The sequence below is a fragment of the Mustela nivalis genome (assembly GCF_964662115.1).
Source record: "Mustela nivalis genome assembly, chromosome: 6".
Lineage (NCBI taxonomy): Eukaryota > Metazoa > Chordata > Mammalia > Carnivora > Mustelidae > Mustela > Mustela nivalis.
In genome coordinates, this window is record NC_139025.1 from 90135661 (window position 1) to 90152808 (window position 17148).

At 40.3% G+C, this 17148-nt stretch overlaps 1 protein-coding gene and 1 long non-coding RNA gene across 2 annotated transcripts in view; one reads left to right on the forward strand and one right to left on the reverse strand.

Moving 5' to 3' along the window:
* LOC309866504 overlaps positions 1-6218 on the forward strand; it is a 10296-nt gene extending 4078 nt beyond the window's left edge. The window contains exons 2-3 of the long non-coding RNA XR_014312726.1: positions 274-392; positions 6071-6218. This is a non-coding gene — a long non-coding RNA (uncharacterized lncRNA). The remainder of the gene's footprint in view (positions 1-273; positions 393-6070) is intronic.
* Positions 1-16669, reverse strand: part of LOC309866503 (uncharacterized protein) — a 137110-nt gene extending 120441 nt beyond the window's left edge. The window contains exons 1-2 of the mRNA XM_082734250.1: positions 16539-16669; positions 9006-9081 (exon numbers count right to left, since the gene is read on the reverse strand). Coding sequence (XP_082590376.1) covers positions 9006-9081; positions 16539-16658 — 196 coding nt within the window. The 5' untranslated portion in view covers positions 16659-16669. The remainder of the gene's footprint in view (positions 1-9005; positions 9082-16538) is intronic.
* Between the last annotated feature and the right edge of the window lie 479 nt (positions 16670-17148).

Below are 17148 nucleotides of genomic sequence, written 5' to 3' on the forward strand. Positions count from 1 at the left end.
CAAAGGCTCCTGTGTCTTATCAAATAGAAAATGGTTTCTTTGGATTGGGTTTTGGTTGTTTTTATTATAACTTAGAAAATTAAATATATACTTACAGAGTAGTTACTATGTACCATCAGCAAGGATATGAATTCCATAGATATGAATAAAAGAAACTTTGATTTTCTAATAGAGACTTAGTCCCAATCAATATTCCTAAGGACTTTAATTTTCCTTTTTTTCTTTAGAAAGAAAACATTTTTTTCCATTTTGTTTTATTTTATTTCTTTTCAGTGTTCCAGAATTCATTGTTTATGCACCACACCCAGTGCTCCATGCAATATGTGCCCTCCACAAAGGAACTGCCACAAAATACAATCTTCTGAAGAAATGGAACCATAAAAATAACCAAAGTTAGTTATAGGTTCTAAATATATTTACTGTATTAACCTGTGTTTTGCCTTTGGCCCTGCAAAAGGGCGGGGGGGGGGAGTACTCAGGGGTGAAATCACATTAAAACTTGTTCTAAGGAAATGGGAAAAGATAGATTTGGGGGGGAGAAGAAATCTGGGGTGCTTTGCCACTTCTAATTTTTTTTTAAATTATTTTATTGAAACATTTGTATTGTCCTGTGTTTCTGAAATTTGTTTATTTACATTTTCTCCTCTATGTTTATTCAATGTAGGACATAACTACCTGACTTTTTGGGTACAGGATGGCCCACATAACTCCAAGTAACAGTGGAAAAAAAATGCCAGTGTTCAGAAACATGAAATACAGATTAATTAATAGAAAAATCTAGCATAAATAGTAGCTCCCGAAAATTTGTTTAAAAATACATCTACAAGCAACTTGTAAATACACATTCTCCATCTCAAGGAGTTGTTTAGGCCATCTTTAAAGATTTTATTTATTTATCTATTTGAGAGAGAAAGAGAGAGGGAGGGAGGGAGGGAGCACATGTGCACTGCCCAGGGTGGGGGACAGTGGTGGGGGAGGGAGAGGGAGGTGGAGGCAGGGAGGGAAGGGGCAAAGGGAGAGGAAGAGAATCCCAGTCAGGCTTCATGCTTAGCACAGAGCCCAATGGGGGGCTAGATTTCAGGATCCTGATACCATGACCTGAGCTGAAATCAAGTCTGATTTTCAACCAACTGTGCCACCCAGTTGCTCCTAGACTAACTTTAATAACTTAAAAGTTGTTTGCTTTTCTCCCCCTGCTTCTGGGAATCCAAACTCTGATGCATTTAGAACTTTAGCCCGCAGCAGAGGCAATCACTCCAGTCTTTGTTACTGAAAATTCTTATCTCTGTGATCTAACTTGATGGCCTGGGCTACACTCCTTCCTCCCAGGGCCCCTCAAGTTACCTCTCAACAACTCTCTGGGATTCCCTGGGCTAGGATGAGTAACCTCTGATCCTCTACTAATACATAATGTGAAAGCCTCAAAAAATTTGTCAAATAGAGTTGCTAAGAAGAATTTATTTTGTATGCCCCTGCCCCATATTCACTCTCAACTTAACGCTGCCCAGTCTCAGGTCAGACTATTTCAAACCAATGCCAAAGAACTTGAGAAATTCTACAGGGTCAAACTCGTCAGTCCTATTAGTAAGTCACATGCCATACTAAATTATTAGGCTAAGAGGAAAATAATTTCCAAGACCCAGTGACTCTTTAATAGCCATAGAAGCACAGCTTTTGGGTCTTATTTCCTCTTACAGAAGCCTAAAGTTTATTTGACATGCTGAATTCTTAGCTCCTTGGAAGAAGAATTCATACCTTATTAACCTTTGCATCCAGCATGTCTAAAATGTCAATCAGAATTCTATCCATGATATTGATAAATTGATAATAACAAGTACTGAGCATCCTACAAGTTAGATGTTCAGGGCATTTTGACAGATTATCACGGCATAAGCTCTTGAAGTGTTTCCAATCATGTTCTCAATTGGGCCACCAAGTACAAACAGAGTTGAGAACAGTTTGCTTGCTTTTGGTAAATTTCCTCAGAAGCCGTCCTGTAATGTGGCTAGTTTGCCAAATTGCTTTCACCACAGAATGTTAAAACAACATAATCATCAACTAAACTATGTTAACCAGACTCCCCAAAGGCATATACTCCATGAAATAAGTAGAAGCAATGCAATTTCACAATAAGTATAACATCGTTTAAAATTCTGTTGCCAACAATCCTCAAAGGTGTTATCCCTCCATGTGCTAGCTCTTCATCCAAATATCCAGAATTCTTTTTCAGTCGTTACTCTTTGTTCATCATAACCCACTGGAATTTCAGGAAGTATTTTTCTTCTTTTTTCTATTTCTGCTCATCTTCTTCATCTCCTCCACGCCTCCTCTTATTCTTCTCCCACTCCCCCTCCACACTCGCCTTTTGATTTCTGAACACTGCACATGGTAACACAGTCGAGTTCCCATTTCTCCATATTTCATTTCCTTAAGCGCTGAGCATCCAATGGGTTTTATTCTAACCACCATCACCTGGATCATTAGCCAGGTACTGATACAGAGGGAAAGATTTTACAGGAGGTGTCCCCCTGAAGTGTAAAGTCAATCACTTTTTGAGTAATTGTTTAGGATAGTATTCAAAATAGTCACTTTAGGAGGCTTTCCTTATTCCAACAATACAGATACTGTTAAAACCCTGGAACTTCTCCTGTGAAGTTGTCTTCTGGGTCTATGGCACATTTTATTGGAGAGCCACTTGGATATATAAATTTGAGTACTTTTTATTTTAAAATGGTTCAGAGAATGGATAGGGCAAACAATAGCTTTATTAGATCTCACTGTAAGTCAGAAGCTTTTGTATATATAAATATTCTTTTGTTTTTTTTAAAGATTTTATTTATTTATTTGACAGAGAGAGATCACAAGCAGGCAGAGAGAGAGGAGGAAGCAGGCCCCCTGCCGAGCAGAGAGCCCGATGCAGGGCTCGATCCCAGGACCCTGGGATCATGACCTGAGCCGAAGGCAGCGGCTCAACCCACTGAGCCACCCAGGCGCCCCTATATATGAATATTCTTAAAGCTAATCCTTCTTTCAACTAGGAGTATGGCTGTGCTTAGATGATCTTGCCCAATTTGCCTTCTTGTGGTAGAAGGTAGGCTTTCCACCTGCCTTAAGGAACTGGAGGGCTGATGACAATCCGATTTACCTAAAAAGGGAGCTATCTCTGTGGTCCTTTTATGGCTAGATATATTTAAAAAGGGCAGGAAATAAAGATCAGGGGTCTTTTCCATGGGGAAGCCACTCCCTATGAGCACTCAGTTATGGGAATTGCAACAGACAACATAGGACAATAACAGAGGACATGAACCCCTCCCATCTACTAGTTCCAGCTGCATGTCCTGAAAAAAATTATATATTACTGCATTACAGTTCACAGATCTTGACAGAGCCTGTCTGTCTTGTCCAAGACTAAGGCCCCAAAGTTCATCTTGAGTTTTATTCACCTTCCTGTGTGAGGAAACTATTGTTTTCTCACACTCCCTATTCCTCACTCTGGCACTGAACACAGTACCTAGCACATGGAGGAATTTGATAAATATTTGATGCAATGATGAAGGAAGGAATAGATAGAGACTCAACCTTAGCATAATGCCCACTTGTCCTCTCTCCACAGATGCACTACAAGGGGGACAGGAGTTAGGACACACTTTAGGATATCAGGCTGTCAAATCAAATACCCAGAACCCACTGATACTTCTGTCTTTTCTTCTCTCTAACCTGTTTTTCAGTCATGAGGATTTGGGGAACTATTATTTGGATTCCGATATAAAGTAACTCACTTTCCTGCAGAAAACAATTTCTCCGTGTTCTTTCTCATCTTCTTGTAAAAAATTACCGACATAGTACATTACCGACATTTTATTATATATATTTACAAATAAAAGACAAATAAAAGACTTAGGATGTCCAATCTATTTCTAGGAGTTAAAAAAAAAAAAAATCGCTATCGCTCTCAGAACCCACAATAGAACTTCTGAAAGAAGCTCTCCGGCTAAATATTTTGTGTGTTAAATTTTCTTTTCATAAAGCCTCCTTGGATGTTCATGTTGTCAGCATCTCAGAAGGCCCTTATTAAAGAGCTAGCATTTGACAGCCAAACCAACTGTGCCAGTTACCAATTTATTGCCTCTCAGCCCTGAGCCACCCTTCATTGCCTGCTTGTGATACTGGAACATTTCTCCCTTGCCAGCTGGCACAAAGTTCATCTTTGTTAGTAGAGGGTGCTGGAGGGACACTAGAAGTGAAAGGAGCTTCTCCTGACTCCTGCGTGCTTCATTTCTTCCTTCTTTGCAGTACTGGGGGTGTCTGGGACACCCGGTGGAGCTGATTTCCCCTACAGATACTCTGATGGCAGAAATCTGATTTGTTCTGGGGCCCCTCAGACAAGAGGACTCTAGGAAATCCTTATAACTGTATCTAAGTCAATCCGAGGGAAGCATTCCATTCTCTTTACCAACAACTGGTCTTGGGGGGGTAGATAGGCAACCACATTATAAATAGCAATATATGGTATAGCAGGAGAAATATTCTAGCGGCACTTCCAGGAAAGATTTCTTTAACAAAAACACACAAGACACAGGCAGTTGCATTTTCTGCCTCTGGTGTTGGTGTATAAAGATGTGATGCTTGGAGAGGAGCAGCCACCTTGAGACCCAGAGGAGTAATAATTTTCATGTTGAAGACAGCAGAATAAGAACAGAATCTGGATCTAGTGATGTGGTTGGGCTGCTGGATGCCCCAACCCAGAGATCTCCCACCTTCAAGACGTAACCACACACATGACAATTTTTAAAACCCCATCATGCCTTGGATATTTGTTTTCTGATGAATTAACAACACAAAGCACCCTAACATTCCTCAAAATGAATTTTACAAAACTCCCGGTCTGCACCCACAAACCCAGCAATCCATTTTCATGTACTAGAGAAAGCTAATCCTTATCTGAGGCCCTTCTACTTCTAGGGTTTCTTGTCAAGGGGCCTGAGGAATCCCCTGAAAATCTCTACTCATGGACAACAGAAATGGGATTTAGCAATTTTAAGACATGGAAAGGAATTCCTCTACTGACTTGAGTTACCTCTCTGCTTGCCATTTTGGTCACTTTATGAAAACACTGAAAACTTTTTTTTTTTTTTTTTTTTTCTGTAGCTCATAAGAAGGCAAGATAGCCAAGTAGTTTAAAGAAATGGGAACTAGAGTCAAAAGGTCGTTGTTTAAATCTTATCTGCTCTACTCTGAGCAAAATATGGGACACATAACTAATAGAGCTGTTTTCCACCTGTAAATAGGTCTACTAGAACCCGCTCTGTAAGGTTGCACGTGGAACTTCATTAACCCTGAATGCAGTTAACTTATTCTATATTCATTAAAACCTCAATTTTGCCTCAACAAACAGACTACCAATAGACAGATTTTGGGGAATGTTCAGAAGAATCCAGATAGAGATTTAGAAGTTTGGAAAGAATAATCCTGCATAGAAATATACCTACTTTTTGGGGAGGGCACCTGGGTGGCTCAGTGGGTTAAAGCTTCTGCCTTCAGCTGGGGTCATGATCCCAGGGACCTGGGATCGAGCCCCCGCATTGGGTTCTCTGCTCAGCAGGGAGCCTGCTTCCTCCTCTCTCTGCCTGCTTCTCTGCCTACTTGTGATCTCTGTCTGTCAAATAAATAAAATCTTTAAAATATATATATATATATCTATATATCTATCTATATATATATAGATAGATATATAGATATATATATACTTTTTTGGGATCTCATTAAGAATTCACATCTTTGGAAAAAGACAGGAGAAATAAGCCCTCCATCCAAAAGGAAATGCTGCTGGAGGACTTCTTCACCTTCATGGTGGAAAGGACACTACTGATGAGCCCCACCAAGCAGAAGTGAAGGGGCAAGTTGAAGATCACCCAGAAGCTCCCTTAAAGTGTGTAGGTTTAAGTTCATGTCTGCAAGGAATGGAACGAGAATGTTTTCATACACTTTGAGGAGGAAAAAGAAATACTGAAAGGGATGCCTCTTTATTTTGTCTCCCCCACCATCTTTTTTTTTTTTTTTTTTTTTTAAGGTCAAATAGTTGCAACACTGAAAATCTCACCACAAAGTCATCAGAAGAAATGCAAAAGACCACCTCTTCTTTCAAAATAAGTTTAAGCACCTTGTATAGTAGCAGAGCTTACAAAAAATTAAGTAAATAAATAATGGATGAACACTAACACCGCTGGGCATTCAATGCTGTCATTTAAGTCTTGGAACATTTGCAAGTGTTTATTTGCAAACATGTGCTTCTGGGCGTTCACATATCCATATTCCAAATCTGCGGAATTTAAATTCTAAACATTATATAGATAATGCAAAGTTTACACAGGGGATTCCAAAAATCCATCTTTATGGCCCCAACACTACATAAAGCAGTAGTTTCTGCTAATAATGTAAAAACCTTGAATTTTTAAATTGTTTCCTTTAAGAATAATTGCCAGTTTCAGCACCGTGAATAGTTTGACAAGGCAATAAAGCTTGACCAGTTACACTGTGCTTGACCAGTTACACTGTGACATTTGGTGCCCATTAGGCTCACTTAATCTGATAGATTCCCTGTCCTCAGTCCACTCCCACTCCAGACCCACCCACGGCAGAACAAACAAAAAACCTTTTGGAGCATTAGGACTAGTTTTGAAAAAAAAAGTTCCATTGTTTCCTGAGTCCTTAACTCATCTATAAGTATTCTGAATTTCTGGAAGAGGCAATGGAAGGAATCATGAAAATTAATTCCAGGGGTATAAGACCATGATGAGTGGAGAGAAAGACACACACACACACACACACACACACACACACACACACACAGCTAATAGTACCTTTTTAATTCCCGTAGAGCAAACCCTTAAGATTTATGCTATGCTAATTATTATTCGTTACATAGGATCATTTGTACTTTATTAAATCCCCTCTTCCACTGGGGAGGAGACAGTTACATGTTTTTATATCTGCCTGTACTACAAGCTAGCCTTTGAGCAGTGCTATGTTAAATAGAAGTACAAACCAGAGTCCATGTGTTTTCTGACCTTATGGCAATTTGATATCTAACTAAATGTGGACATGTGTTAAATCCTATTCTGGTCCAAATTAAGAAATTTGAATTAAGAACCTGTTTCAGGAAGTTTAAAAAAATACACACACACACACACACACACACACACGCACTGTCTACATGTGAACCAAACAAACCTCAGACCAAACACTGAGGTCTTACACAGGGTAAAATTGCTAAAATATAGTGCAGAAGCACTAGAAACCCCCAGTATTTGCCAAACAGGTTTTACATGAGCATCTCCCCTATAGCTCAGGCAATCCTGCTACTTTGTACCTTCCCACTCACACCTCCATAGGGGTTGATTTGGATGGATGTAGACTTTCTCAGATTTTTATGTGTCCCTTTATTTTTCTGATCATCTCTAAACTGTGCCCTTAAAAATAATAGCCTTTGAGAATCTCTAGAAAACTAGAATTTATCTTTCTCACCTCAGTTCATTTTCCTCCCAAAACATACCTATCTTGTGGGATTTCTTGGTTTTGTTTTACAGAACATAAAATGTAATCGGCCATTTTCAAATACACAATCAACCCAGTTTACCCTAAAAGAGTTATTAGTACAAAAGGAAGCTTATCCATAGCATGTAGATGGCTAATAAAGGAATGTACCTACAAGATATTTTGCCTGCTCAAGAATGCCAAGACCTCCAATATTTTTTTTTTCTCTAAATTCTCTGTTAAACTAATTCTGTGTGATAGGCAGATATGTCCTCCACATGCTGGTGAATTAAAATTCAGCTTTCAGTGAATAAGATTAATTGCCTCTTCAGACAAAGCTGGATTTGCGCTCCTATTAGAGAAAGGGGAGGGGGAAAGCGAGGGGCAGAGTGCCAACTAGACTGCAGGATTCAGTTACACGTGAAATGATTTGTAATTCTGAGTAATCACTTAGGACAAGCCCTTGCACCATTTTATCTATACATGACTCTAGGCCAAAGTCAATACTCATAGTAAAATAATGAGATGAAGCTAACTGAGCCCTTTTATTAATGCTCCAAGGAGCAAATCTGATGCTTGAGTTTCTCCCATTGAAAGTATCCACTTCTTCCTAAAAAATGAACAAGTGGGTCAGGATACCCAGTAGCAGGCAGGGTACCTGCTTCAGCAAAATCATAAATAACCAACCCTTCCTGCCTTCTTCCTTTCTGTTTGTGCACCAGGCTTTACCCAGCTGCAGGTGAAAACACATGAATTTTGCATTACCTCTAGGCTCATTAAAGAGATCTGTCTCTCTCCTAATGGCTTCCCCTCACTTAGGGGGAGACACACACACCCCCACACCCTCACCCACCCCCACCATGATGAACCTTAAGAGAAACAATAAGACTTTTACTTGCTCTTCCTCATCAGTCTTATAAAGAAAATCAACTGTTCTAGCAAATGCACAGCTTGGTAACAGAGTCAGCACGCAACTGTGAGGAAAATGAGATGGATAACCAGCTGTCCCAGTTTCTTGGAGATAAGGTTTGGGGAGGGAGAGGGTGCTGAGAAGGGAGGGGAAGGAAGGGTATAGGGAAGTCCTCGAATTAGCCCTTAATGTCGTTTTTTGCCATGTTACCCCTGATCTGGTGACCAATCTGGCAAATCCATTAATAGTATTACAGGACACCCTCAGTAATTTGTGGGCAATGGAGGACTCTTCCCCATGCCAGTTGAAGGCCTAAAGATCTACTAGAAAAGCTTCAAAAACAAATATATTAGCCTTAATATCATTTTCTAGAACTTGGAGAAACAAACTAATTTATGTGAAGCAAATTGTCTTTTATCGGAAAAACTCCACAGAACATTTCCACTTGTCACCAAAAAAAAAAAAAAAAAAAAAAGTCCAAACTTTTACTCATTAATGCGAAATCTCCATATACATGTACTCCCGTATAACACAGGTATAACAGAAGGACAAACACACCTACATTCAAATTCCAGATTTGTCTCTTTGCTAGGTGACTCTCCTACGTCTCTGGGCATCTCTGACCACAATCTTCTCATCTGTAAAGAGAGGATCACACATTCACAGGCAAATTGTGACGAGTGAAGCTTAGTTCAACATCAAGTGCATAAACATGATTACTGACATCCCTCCATCCCCTGGATTATTTGTATTCCCAGGGGTGGGAGACATCTACATAAACAGACCTTACAGAGATTTCCATAAAATTACTACTAATATTTCTCTAATTAGAGCTTTTAGTTGGTGATCAAATAGCTTTTTTGAATTCCACTTCCACCGGTGCTCTCATTTGGAGATACGCTGACAAACATGAAATTTCCCTTAAAACAGCTTAATCACAAACCAAACAATCAGTTATGGGCCAAACAGAAATTGCGAAAAGATCCAAGCACCTACGTACTGAGTACATACTAAGTGCGCATTAAATTCATTGTTCTCACCCATACCTTTTTCACGCAAGCTGAACTTGGAATGGTATTTTTTACATAGAGATTTCAAGACCCACAGTTTCTGTAACTATACAGCAGCAGGGTCCTGGGAGAAACTTTTTTTTTTTTTTTTTTTAATTTATTCGACAGACAGAGATCACAAGTAGGCAGAGAGGCAGGCAGAGAGAGAGAGGAGGAAGCAGGCTCCCTGCTGAGCAGAGAACCGGGTGTGGGGCTCAATCCCAGCATTCTGGGATCATGACCTGAGCCGAAAGCAGAGGCTTTAACCCACTGAGCCACCCAGGCGCCCCTGGGAGAAACTTTTAGTCCCAGGAGGACTCAAGGTAGACAACACACATGAATTGCTGGACATATAGAGAAAAGGACCTTCAGGTAGAAGACAAAACACATATGAAGTCACCAGAACTTACAAAAGCTTGGTCCGAGAGGGAGCACACAACAAGTCCAGGGTACTGCGGAGAGTAGGTGGAAGAACGGAAAGAACCAGGAGGAAAAAAAAAAAAGAAAAGAAAAGAAAAGCTAGTGTCCCATGGTATTTATTGGCAACTCTGAAGTGTTTGCACCTGATCTGAAGGCCAGCCACTCTGAAATTTTAGCATGACAAAGAATCACATGTGGAGCTTGTTAAAAATTCAGAGTCTAGGGGCACTTGGATGCCTCAGTAGGGTCAGTGACTGCCTTCTGCTCAGGTCATGATCCCTGGATCTGAGGATTGAGCCCCTCATGGGGTGGGTGTGTGTGGGGTGGGGTGGGGTGGGGTGGGGTGGGGTGGGGTGGGGTGGTCCCTGGCCAGCGGGGACCCTGCTTCTCCCTCTGCCCCTCCACCTGATTGTGCTTTCTCTCTCTCAAATAAATAAATAAAATCTTAAAAAAAAAATACAGAGTCTAGGAGCACCTGGGTGGCTTAGACACTTGAGGATCCAACTCTTCATTTTGGCTCAGGTCATGATCTCATGATCTCATGATCTCAGGGTCATGGGATCGGTCCCACCCCCATCCCCCACCATGGGGCTCCATGCTTATTGGGGAGTCTGCTTAAGATTCTCTCTCCTTCTCCCCCTGCCCCCACCCCCTGCCTGCTTCTCTAAAAGAAATAAATGAATCTTTAAAAATATAGGGTCTAGGTCCCTCCACCATCAGTTCTAATTCAGAAATCCTGGTGTGGTTCATATATATATATATATATATATATATATATATATATATATATTTTTTTTTTTTTTTTTTTTTGCTTTCTTCTGTGTGTGTGTGTGTTTTGGTTTTGTTTTTTTCTGAGCATCTGCCGTCTAACAAGCTCTCCAGGTGATTCTGATGGAAGGTGATACATAAAACTCACTTTAAGAAACATGGCTGCAGGATATAGGCAGTCATTAGGGATTTATCAGAGCAGTGATATAGTCAGATATATGACATAAGAAGATAAATAGTTCCTAGAGAATAAATTGGAAGACCAAGCCTAGAAGGAGGTGCATAATCCAATTGGAAAGCTTTTTGAGTGGGGCAGGAGAGAAATAATGAGACATTGAACTGACTACCATTAGATGAGAATATAACGAAAAAGTATAAAAGTTTAATGGGACATAGTGGCTTATTGCTTGGAAAAGGAAGGAATCTTCCAGTTTTCTGTTTTGGATTCTGTTGACAACAATAATGTTTGTTGAAATAGCTTAAACAGGAAGATTAATAATTTGGGGAATAAAAGTTAATTTTGCATATCTGAGGTTTAGGAAAGTGGTTAAACATATGGGCTTTTTAAAATCCAGATAAGCTGGATTTAAAACCTACCTCTGCCTCTTAATTTCTGTGTAACATGGCAAATTGTTTTACCTCTCAGTTGTAGAAGTGGGGAGAGAGTTCAGTTAATATAAGAAAATACTTTAGTACAGTGTCTGGAAGTGATTAATAAATGCCAGTAATATTAATAACTCTTGTTATTTTTAATACTATCATCATTAGATATCTGGAGATATTCCACAGACAGATGAAAATATCATCCAGATGATTCTTAAAACTTTGTCATAGATAAGATCATCCAGAAACATTGGAAGAAGCCAGGACTACTAGAATCCAGGGGAATATAAATGCTTTCATTGATAGATGAACTGGATGAAACTGAGGAGTGGTCACACAGAAAGAAAGTAAAACAGAAGATATTGTAGGTCAAGGGCATCAGGCAGAGGAAGTTATCAACAGTGTCCCATGCTTCAGGCAGTCAGGTAAAATAAAAGTAAAAAAAAAAAAATGTCCACTGTATTTGACAAATGGGAAAACAATGGTGATCTTAATTAGAATGGCTTCAATGACTTACGAGGTTGCAGAGTGAATGGGAGCTGGGTGACTAACCAAAATGATCCTGCGGAAGGACAAACTACACGGTAGCAAGCAGAGTCTTGAGGTGGAGAAGGGTTGGGCTTTCTTTTTTCAAATGGGATATGCATGAGCACACTTTCAGGCTTAGAGAAACGACCCAGTGCAGCGAAAGAATGCAGCATTGTTGGAGGACAGACGGAGAGATAATGGGAAGGGTGAAATAGGCAGACAGACAGACAAACAAACAAACAAAAACATAGGCAGTTTCCAGCTTTGGACCAAGGAGGGAAGCTTCATCCCTCAGCTCCGAAAGGAAGGAAATAAAGAGGTGGTCAAAAATCCAGAAACTGGAGATGAGTGCATTCCTGTCAGAGAACGCGGAGTTATTTCCCCGAAAAGGGAAAGATCTCTGGTAAAAGTGAAGTGGCTACACTGGAAGGCAGGTTAGGCATGAGAGGAGCAAGGTCAGAATTTGGAGTAAGTAATAAGGGACAAGGGAGTTCACCCTGGACTGTAACCTGCCTTTCCCCGCCCGCCACGCTGAGGCAAGGTGCTCTGTACACACTTACTTGGTTTTCTCTTCTTCCAAAGCTTGGGTGGTTCCAGAGAAGATGGATTGCGAGTTTAATTTAAATTTTACAGCGCAGACGTGGTAGAGGCACAAGGCAATAGAAAAAGGACAATGCTGGAGAAAATGGAGTTAAAGTAATAGAGATTGAATAGAGAAAAAACTGAAGGCAGAGGAAAGCTGATGTCTGGAGCCAACGGTGGACTTTTGAGAGTGGAGGGCTCAGAACAGCCGAAGAAGAGCAAAGGAGTAAGAAAAGTAGAAAGACAGAATCGGGGGATTAGAGTATAAATAGGGGCATGTAATTTCAGAGGCAAAGGAGTCTTGGACATTGATAAGATTGTGTGAATGGCCGTGGACAGGACTGACATGCAAACATTTCGTGACTGCTATGGAGAGGTCAGGCACAGTCACCCCTTGGGCTGGAGGAGAGGATTGGTGCTCCTCCACACAGGAACGGGGATCTGGACCATGGAGAATTCTGGAAAGGTCTCATGGGCGTGGAGGGACTGGCAGAGGGGTGGGAGCATGTGGGCAGAAAGTGTTTCCCGTCCAGCACCTCACCCTGTACTGGTTGAACAGCAGGTCTGCGTGAGGAACTGGTGATGGAATAGGAGGAAAGATGAAGATCATCGGGATGGAAGAGTTGTTAAAGGAAGGTGCTGATGTGTCCTCCACATGAATGTGGAAAACCTCTAGGATGGTGAGAGGAATTTCTGTGGAAAAGCATTCGGCAGTGTTTCATTCTTCAGTGAAGCGGACAAGCGCCCTGGGGACTGGTAGAAAATGCCCATGAGGAAACACTGAACACAGTGTAATGTAATGGGTGGCAATTCCGAAAAGATAGGAATTGTCCTGTTTACGAACCTGTTTATAGACTGTCCTCAGGAAACATTTTATTTGCCTTTTGTTAAAAACGGGCCCATTGGAGCAGGAGCTTGGCTGGGGTTTGGAAGTGAACATTGGAACCCTAAAATCCCAACCTTGAATGTAGATCTCTCCCTCACACTGTCCTTTCTTTGCTTCCTCCCTATCACCCTAACTTCCTGTTTCTTTTTGTTGTTCTCTTTTATTACTTCCTTTCTTATTCCATGTGTAAATCTGACATCATTCCTAGATATTCTGAAGCCACCCAGATGCCCCTACTCCCTCATCTCTGAACCTAGACTCTGAACAAAGAAGCAAAGACACACCCATATAAAACTCATTTGTCTGGGCACCAGGGCATCCAAATCTATTTGTATCATTAATTTGCTAATGTGTCTTGTAAACCCAAATTTAGCTATAAACTTTGCAAGTTTGGGTCATGGTCTCTGATAACTCAAATTGTCTCCCTCAGTTTCCCCATGTAGAAAAATAACTATCATTTACCCCATCATTCTTCTGGAACTGGTAACAGATGTAATAGTTTAAGGGACTCAGTTCAAAAGGAACTATCTTTTTAAAGTCAAAGTAAAGCTGGTGTGACTGGAAGATTGGCATCATTAAAAGCATGTTACTTAAGTATCTAAGATGTATGCGAAACATAAGTGCTTAAAATAATTTAAAATGGGTTTTTATTGTAAATGACAACAAATAAACATTTAAACCCCACTCTTGAGTGAAAAAAATTGACCTATTTGAAGGATTCTCTCCTTTAGCTCATGTCTTACTGTCTATAACATAAAGTTAAAGGAAGTATTTGTATTTCGGCTTGCATAAAATTGAAAATACATAGATTTGATGCATAGAAATGGACTTAGTAAAAAAATGAATCTTTTTATGTTGAACAAAATAAAACAATGAATACTTCTGGACACACACCTAAAAATATATTATTAGAAAAAGAGTATCTCAAAAACCTATTGTCTTTTTTTTTTTTTTTTTCCCTTTCTTCTTCCTCTTTGAGTAACTCAGGCAGGAAACCTCAACATTTTATTTGATTATTTAAGAGTTCCCTTTGGAGTGGAAGTAGATAGAGCTTGATATCACTATGTATAAATAAATAATTTGAAGGTTTCTATGTCCAGATCAAATTCTAAAATCAGATAAGGGGGTTTCATTTTATCTCTTGTTATTTTAGTGGTGGGAAGCCTAGTATTTCCCTCCCCTTCACGGCCTGTAGTCCTCCCAAGATTGCTCCCTCGGGCACCTCTGTGGCCTGAGGGATATATTTAGGGTCTCATCAGCCCTTTTAATCTGATTGCTGCTCTGCATTTTAATCTCTGCTCCCCAGCCCTCTCATAAATTGGGAAGAACGGCATCAGCGTTGTCTCCCCTCTCTCTCCACCTCCTAAACCACACTCAGGCCACAGCAGCACAGGAGGTATAAATGCCAGATTATAGATTTGCTTCATTATGAAAATGTGTTTGGTGACACTTTTCTCCTGACAGTCAACAATGTAAGAGTCAGCAAACAAGCTTATGACTGTGTGTGCCATTTCATATCATGATGGTTGTTAGTGATGGCTGTGTGCTTTATAAAAAGGTAAATGGAATTCATCAGTTCATTTCTTAATTTTTTTTTAACAAATATTTGCTTAACACCTAAAATATGCCAGGAATTAGGCGAGGCATTCAGAAAACAGAGATGAATAAACATGTTCCCTGCCTTCAGAAAAAAGGGGGAAAAAAAAAAACAACTCACAGTCAAGTAAAGAGACAGTCATGTAAATAAATTATTATAATAAAGTAAGACTGAAAATGAAGTCTAAAATTCCATTTCAGCACAGAGGATGAATGAGTAACAAGACTGAGAAGAAGCTCAGGAGTAATCAGGTTGGACAGTGCACAGAAGACAGTGTTCGAATCATCTTTGGAAGAGGAATATGAGACAACGGAGGGAAGCCATTTCCAGCAAACACACACAGAAAAGAAAAAAAAAATAATATAGTTACATACATACCAATAGTTTGGCATATAGGGAACATTAGATGACAGTTGGTAAGTTGCTGGAATTGAACATCATAAACTCCTTTGAGAAAATAATGACATTTGTTTTCAGTATCAGGATTTCCTCAACTTTGTCTATCCCTGAAGTCTCAGGGTAAAGCAGAAGGAGACAGGTATGGCTCCCAGAGTCATAGAAAACTACATCAGATTCATGACACCTTCCTGGAACAGATAATGATCATGTAAGTAAGCCCAGTTCAAAGGAGTGTCTTTGACAACTAAGGAAAAGGAAAAGGTGGTTTTTCTAAGACAAAATAAAATGTACTTTATCCCTGTGTGGCCCTATCCTAGCACAGAAAAGAATTTGTAGGAATTGAGTGAATTTTAATACCAAACAGAGATTATCACCAAACACCATATCACAAGCAGAATCATTTTTTCAAAGATCCTCTTGTCTTGTCACACCCTTATTCTTCTAGAGCATTCCCACTGCGACCATTCTTTGACCTCGCAGAGAACTGCAATCCTTTATCCTTATTGCTTCGTTTCTATCGACCAACCCCCCCAGGAATTCACTTCCTTCCTTCAATAGCCCTCCTCCCAGAGCCCTTCTTTATAATGAATCTTTTGCAAATACCCTCGATTCCCTGGGCTCTTTCTCCTTCCATCACATCCAGTTTGCAAACCCCACTGAAGAATCCAGCAACGCGTTTCCTCAGGGCCAGCATCCACAGAGCTAAACACTGCTGGACCGAAGTCTTACAACAGAGAAGCTGTGATCATGATTCACTAAGGGTCACCAGCCTCCAATGCTCATTTAACACCGAAAGTCCAAAGTGATCTCCCCCTCACAGCCACGGTGACTAGTCAACACTTTGTCTACGTCTCTCCTGTTGCCCAGCTCTCTTTTTTTCTAGACATATCACCTGTTTCAAAGTTCTCTGAGGATGTAGAAAACACATAATACACGCTGCATTACCTTCGGATTACCAAATCTATATCTGCAGGCATCCACTCGTCTCCTCTCTTACTGTGAAGGAGGAGCCAACCTTTCTTTCAGAATTCTCTCTGTTCCGTGTCTCAGGTAACTATCCCCTTTCTTATTTCTTCCATTTCTCTCTAATGGATCATTTCATCAGCATTCACATACTAATAGTTCTCACATTCAAAAAAAAAAAAAAAAAGAATAAAAACAAATCAAATTCCCTTGATTCTACATCCCCAATTAGTATCTAATTTCTCAGCTCCCCTTCAAACCCAAGTTCAACTGCACTCTCCCCAAGGCAATCTTGCTTACATCGCCACAATCCCAGCTCCTTCTCGGATCACCGCTGATTTCTATCACCAAACCAGGTCTTGCATTACTCAACCTTTCAGCAGCATTCAAAATCCTTTCCCACACATTCCCTTTTGACATCGCCTTTTTGCTTCTGCAATCATATACTCTCCTGGTCATATTTCTATTCCTTTGGTTCTTCCTTCTCACATCCAAAGCAGAGGCCAAGGTGAGGACTAGTGTGCGAGTAGTTGATGTGAAAGGTGATCCAAGGGGGCAGGTGTTATAGACTTAGTGGAGTAAGAAAAAAAAAAAAATAGAAGTGTGTTATCAGGGTGCATGTGGTAGGCCAGAGGGGTAAAGATCGTAATTCCTCTGAGGCCTTCTGAGAAGCTAGAGCATGCTTCCCCTTAATTGTCCAAAAGTCTTTGCTGTTCCTTCCTTCTTTACCTATCGTTTAATTTTTGTGGTCCTCAGGACTCCTGGGCTATCTTTTCTCATCACTTTCCTACCCCTTCCCAATAATCTCAGACCTTCTCATGCTGAATGTGACACCCAAAATGTTTACAACCCATAGATTTTTATCTACCACATAGATCCCTATTCCAAACACGGCTTTCTCCATGACTTC